We start from the raw sequence: 6,664 nt of genomic DNA, 5'->3' as shown, positions 1-6,664 counted from the left end.
TTGTGTTTTTTTTTTTTTTTTTTTTTTTTTTGGGGGGGGGGGGGGGGTCTTTAAAACTTAAAAACCGAACGTGGTGTCATTAAACAAAAGAAACTTTAAGTGCCAAACTTTCTCTGATCACTATGGCTTCAATTCTCAAGCAAACTTATACTAAACTAGTTATGGATCATTTTAGTTAAGCTCTGTAAAAAAATTAAAAAATTAAGTTTTATTTGTAATCATTACATATTTTTATACTTTATACTTGAACATTTTATTTCCTCCACAGAAAACAGTTGCTATGGTTGATAATAATGCTGTTACTAACAGAAGAGACCAGTCAAACCATTTGTCACGTCAAAAAAGAGGTCAGTACCGCTGATGTTGTTTCTTCAGGCTCCGACGTCCTTGTCAAAATCACGACAGCCAAAAACTCCCTTGACAGAAGCACAACAGAGAACGATATACGAACAGAAGACGTTGAACCTTCATCCATACATCAAAGTGCCGCCAGGGAAGCCTTCCTAGGTGGTGAACCTTCAACCATAATCCCAAAAGATATAAACGAAACAACTGAAAAAATTCGACCTTCAACAGCAACACCAACTGATGCCAACGAAACATCAGAAGACATTAGACCTTCAACAGCAACACTAACTGACGCCAATGAAACATCTTGTATCCTAACCACGACGGAAATGTCAAATGTACCAAAGGGTATAAGCGAGTATGTTAGCTACGTCACCACGTTCCTGTTCGTAACGATGGGCATCGTTGGCAACGTGCTGACGATCGTAGTGATGTTCGGTCGCGAGTTCTCGTCTATGACAACGAGCACCATCCTCGTCGCCTTAGCTCTGTCGGACACGGCACTGCTCCTGATGCAGCCCTTTACAAAGGTGTGGCTCGTCCGATTCCTTGGCGTGGACGTGCGCGCGCTCAGCGACGTGTCGTGTAAGGTGTTCTTCACCCTCTTCAGGACGTCCAAGATGTGCTCGTCCTGGTTCGTCGTGCTCGTCTGTCTGGAGCGTCTCATCGCCGTCTGGCTGCCTATGAGAGCTCACACCATCTGCACAAAGCGGAACGCCGTCATCTCCTTGACCGTGGTGCTCGTAACGATCATCACCTTGAACAGCTTCTGGTCTTTCACATCTAGGGTCGTCGGGAACGTCTGCTTGGTCAGCTACACCTATCCGGCAATAGTCCTGAAATCTAAAATATTCGCCTTGACCGGGACACTGGTGTATGCAGGAATCCCCACCGTTCTTCTCTGCATCATGACCCCAGCCATTATTTGTCGCCTGACACTGCAGACCAAATTACGCCGGAAGTTATCGGAAACATCCATCAGCCATCACGCGACCAACAACAAAACCTTTGCCATGCTCCTCAGCGTCATGGTGGCCTACATTGTTCTAGCGACGCCTATCGTCATCTGCATGAACATTGCCCTCATCAAGGGAGAGAATCTGTTTCAGTCGAGAGACCGGACGCTGACCGTGATGCGAGAAATTGCGCAGCCGCTGGAGCTGTTGAACTACTCGATAAACTTCCTCCTGTACGTGGCCTGCAGCCGAATGTTTCGTGGTCGGGTCGCCGAGATGTTTGGCTGCAAGGTGGCTAGGAATCTCGGGAGACGCTCATCAAGTAGATCTAATTCAGGGTTGGGGCGATGTAACCAGGGCCGTAGCATTATAGAAATTTAAAAGAAAATTCTCTTCTTAATTGTTTAAGGAGTTTTAGACTATTAACTACTCAGCTGTCTTTCTCTGTTTGTTTAATGCACCAATAATGTCAGCTACCCTCAAATATCAGGAGTGCAACATATGCATCTTTTGAGTATTCTCGCCTATTGTAATGTTTGATCTATCAAATTTTCCTCTATGTCTATGACTGTGGTAGCCTGAGGTGGAGGATCATCATCAACATTTTTTATTCCTGCTTCGTGAGTCCATAGATCCCATATATTGTCATGTTAGGAGCGCGACATGGCCATGCACGTGCAGCAGGAGCGAGCAGTGACTTTCGTTATTCAGTATGCCACACGCATTTTTGTGACCAAGTGTAGTTGCTTATTTGCGGTTTTACTATGGACCTGAAACTTGAGCAGAAATTATGTGTGAAACTCGGGAAATCAGCAACGGAGACTCTCGAAATGCAAGCAAGCCTACGGCAACGAAGCAATGAGCCGGGCGAGGTGTTTTGAGTGGCATTTTCGCTTTAAGAGGGGCATAACGTCACTGGAGGATGCCGAGAGGTCAGATCGACCCTCCACGAGCACAACCCCCGAAAATGTCGAAGAAATTGAACGAATTGTGCATCAGGATCGTCGGATCACCATCAATGAAGTTGCTGAGGCATCGGAGGGAGGATATTCGGCGCAGACGACCTCAACTGTGGCGCGTTGGCAATTGGGTGCTCCATCATGACAACACGCCCCCTCACAAAGCATTGAAAACAAGGGAGTTTTTCGCCCGGACCAACATTATCGTCACTTCTCATCTGATAAAGAGCAGAATCAGACGAGATATATGTATTGGTTTTATTGTTTCTTAACATGCAAACCTGATGTGTTCATTGAACTTTGGCTTCATGTTCTCTTTCAGACAAGCTTCAAGTTTGTTCATAATGTTTTTAAATATTTATTTAATACACGTTTCCATAATAAATGTCACTATACCATTCATTGTGAATGGTATTCCATAAAGCTGAATATGTTGTGGCTTATATCTAAGTTCGTTTTTGGAAACAAAAAAGTTTGTTTTGTTTAACGACACATTGATTAATTAATCATCGGCTATTAGATGTCAAACATTTGGTAATTCTGACATATAGGTTTAGAGGGAAAACCCGCTGCATTTTCCCATTAATATCAAGGAATCTTTTAAATGCACCATCCCACAGACAGGATGGCAAATACCACGGCCTTTGATATACCAGTCGTGGTGCCCTGGCTGGAGCGAGAAATAGGCTAAATGGGCCCACCGATGGGGATCGATCCCAGACCGACCGCACGTCAAGCGAGCGCTTTACCACTGGGCTGCATCCCGCCCCTTAAATACCCTGAGTTACATGTATATAATAATTAAGATTTCGGCATTAGATAATGACCACAGGATTATTATTCAAGAGAGACATTAAAAATATATATTCCTCTGTATATAGTCCATAACTTAATTAAGGTTCAAGCATGGTATCCTGGACACACATTTCATCTATCTTAAATGTTTCTCCGAGACCGAAATGTCGACGTGTCACGATAACTACCTTTGACCAGTAATCTCAACTAAATAACGTATCTCTTCTCAGCTTCAGCTTGCAGTAAGAAATTATACATATCGAATGTAGAACAGGTTGTGGTATGTGATGTCCTGTCTGTTGGAAAGTGCATATAAAAGGTCCGTTAATTGTCACTAATGCTAAAATATTGTTGATTTTTCTCTAAGACTACGAGTCAAAAATTACCAAATGTAATAACCGATGATTAATAATTCAATGTGCTCTAGTGGTGTCGCTAAACAAAACAAATTTTTTGAAAACAATTTGAAAAACCTGCTGCCACCACATAAGCTACTCTTACCGAAAAAAAAACACCGACAATGTATTCTTATATGCACTTTTCTGTGAAAAAAATGTTTAGTTTAACGACACCACTAGAGCACATTGATTAATTAATCATCGGCTATTGGATGTCAAACATTTAGTAATTCAGACATGTTGTCATCAAAGAATACCCGCTATATTTGTCCAAATGCAGCCAGGGATCTTTTATATGCACTTTCCTACAGACAGGAAAGCACATATCACGGCTTTTAACCAGTTGTGGTCCACTGTTTGGAATGAAAAAAAAAAAAAATCAGTTGAATGGATCGACCGAGGTGGTTCGATCCTGTGACACAAGCACCTCAAACGAGCACTCAACCGACTGAGCTAAATCCCACCCCTTTTTCCGTGAAGGCGATGGCCTTTGATGTATTTGTTGGGAGGAGTCCATCGAAGGGAATCGATCCCACGATCCCCGACATCCCAGCCGAGCACTCTACCACTGAACTACATCGCGTCACAAGAAGAACAAACAAGATAGTTGAAGCTGCACTTAGACTGGCCACTAGTCATAGTGAAGGCCTAATGGAAGTTATTGTATTCGGCGTTTTGTTGTTAAAACATCGTGCTAATGACAAAATCAGAAACAATACACGGGTACGTGCATTAATGGTGAATAGTATATAAATACGTGTAAATAAAGATTTGATAAGCAAAGAGTAAAGCTGTATCCTGACCGGACGCGAGCGATGCGAGCGATTATTCACTCACAATCTAATTAAAATTAGCTCCACTATTACATGTGGATCTAAAGACAGCCAGTTGGAGCTCATGTCCACCAATCAAAACCTTACTTGCAGAATCCTGTCAGTGATTTAAAACTAACAACACTGCGTAGTCCCCAATGTCCAGGCAACATTTCGTCTGTAAATAATAATTTAAATATTGACCAATCACACTTCGCCTTTTATAACGTTATTTGGGAGCATACAAATTCTAAAAATATCGGGCGAGTCTATTTTAGTGGCCGCAGTACAGCGAAAAATACCAATACGTTATCAGTCTTCAATTTTACATTAAACATTATTTATTTATTTATAAAAAAAACACTAACTAAATCAGTCTTCAGTTTTACATTACAAATTATTTATTTTATAAAATAAAACATGTTTTAAGGCATTCGTAATTCACACGAAACATGTCGTATACCCTCAGGATAATTCGGAATGTTTTCAAATTATTTTTAAATCACTGGCAGGATTCTGCAAGTAAGGTTTTGATTGGTGGACATGAGTTCCAACTAGCTGTCTTTAGACCCACATGTAATAGTGGAGCTAATTTTAATTAGATTGATTCACTCAAGTAGTATTCGCTATACACATGTATAAACAACTCGTAAGACCAGTGGTATATTCCGACCATTCATGTAGTATTCTCTATAAAAACAACTCGTTGTAAGATCAGTGGTATCTTCCGACCACTCCTGTAGTATTCTCTATATAAACAACTCGTTGTAAGACCAATGTTATCTTCCGACCACTCATGTAGTATTCCTTATATAAACAACTCGTTGTAAGACCAGTGGTATCTTCCGACCGCTCATGTAGTATTCTCTATATAAACAAGTTGTTGTAAGACCAGTGGTTTATTCCGACCACTCACGTAGTGTTCTCTATATAAACAACTCATAAGACCAGTGGTATATTCCGACCACTCATGTAGTATTCTCTATATAAGCAACTCGTTGTAAGACCAGTGGTGTATTCCGACCACTCATGTAGTATTCTCTATATAAACAACTCGTTGTAAGACAAATGGTGTATTCCGACCACTCATGTAGTATTCTCTATATAAACAACTCGTTTTAAGACAAATGATGTATTCCGACCACTCATGTAGTATTCTCTATATAAACAACTCGTTATAAGACCAATGGTATCTTACAACCACTCATGTAGTATTCTCTATATAAACAACTCGTAAGACCAGTGGTATATTCCGACCGCTCATGTAGTATTCTCTATATAAACAACTCGTTGTAAGACCAGTGGTATATTTCGACCACTCATGTAGTATTCTCTATATAAACAACTCGTTGTAAGACCAATGCTATCTTCCGACCACTCATGTAGTATTCTCTATATAAATAACTCGCTGTAAAACCAATGGTATACTCCGACCACTCATGTAGTATTCTCTATATAAATAACTCGCTGTAAAACCAATGGTATACTCCGACCACTCATGTAGTATTCTCTATATAAATAACTCGTTGTAAGGCGAATGGTATCTTACAACCACTCATGTAGTATTCTCTCTATTTTAGTGGCCGCACTATTTATTAAAAAACCCCAACTAAATCAGTCTTCAGTTTTACATTACGAATTATTTATTTTATAAAATAAAACATGTTTTAAGGCATTCGTAATTCACACGAAACATGTCGTATACCCTCAGGATAATTCGGAATGTTTTCAAATTATGTTTAAATCACTGGCAGGATTCTGCAAGTAAGGTTTTGATTGGAGGACATGAGCTCCAACTGGCTGCTGTTAGATCCACATGTAATAGTGGAGCTAATTTTAATTAGATTGATCCCGAAGACCACTGAATTTACAGTAATACCCCCACCCCCCTTTTAACAGTGATTCAAGAGTGCATGTCATCACAGCTGTATTTATTCCAATGAGCTCTGTCCGGTGTTAGGTATAATTTAGTAAACTAGTCGGGGAGTAGCTGCACTCGTCTTTTGAACAGTGCAGGAAAGATGTATTGTCAGTGCCGAATTTATAAGGGGCAAAGGTGGCAATTGCCCCGGGTCCCCCTGCCAGACACCCCCCCCCCCCCCCCCCCCCATGTCTAAATCCGGCCTTGTGTATTGTAAAGGATCTCCTCAGGAGTGGATGTCCTCCTACAGACAAAACACTACATAGATATTCGTGGAATCAACCATTATTTTTGTCAAATACCCATCCGACTGCACTGTGCACAGCTACGGTCTAGATTACGGATGGTGGTTTTGTCAGTTTACAAATATACTCGGCGTGTGCACCACCACAATGTAAGACATAGAAAATATTAGCTTCTGTATACAGTACAAAGATGTAATGTGGATTTGGATATGAGACTGAGTGATAGTAAC

The 6,664-nt window shown here is 40.8% G+C and overlaps 1 protein-coding gene across 1 annotated transcript; it reads left to right on the top strand.

The window, feature by feature from the left end:
- The first annotated feature begins 52 nt into the window (after positions 1-52).
- LOC121368265 (galanin-like G-protein coupled receptor npr-9) lies at positions 53-2,853 on the top strand. The gene has a single exon (XM_041492925.1). It carries the CDS (start codon positions 294-296, stop codon positions 1,683-1,685), a length of 1,392 nt encoding a protein of 463 aa, XP_041348859.1. The 5' UTR covers positions 53-293; the 3' UTR covers positions 1,686-2,853.
- Positions 2,854-6,664: the final 3,811 nt, after the last annotated feature.

Source organism: Gigantopelta aegis, chromosome 1, assembly GCF_016097555.1.
Source record: "Gigantopelta aegis isolate Gae_Host chromosome 1, Gae_host_genome, whole genome shotgun sequence".
Lineage (NCBI taxonomy): Eukaryota > Metazoa > Mollusca > Gastropoda > Neomphalida > Peltospiridae > Gigantopelta > Gigantopelta aegis.
Note: the sequence above shows the minus strand (reverse complement) of the source record. Positions and strands in the feature narration are given on the sequence as shown.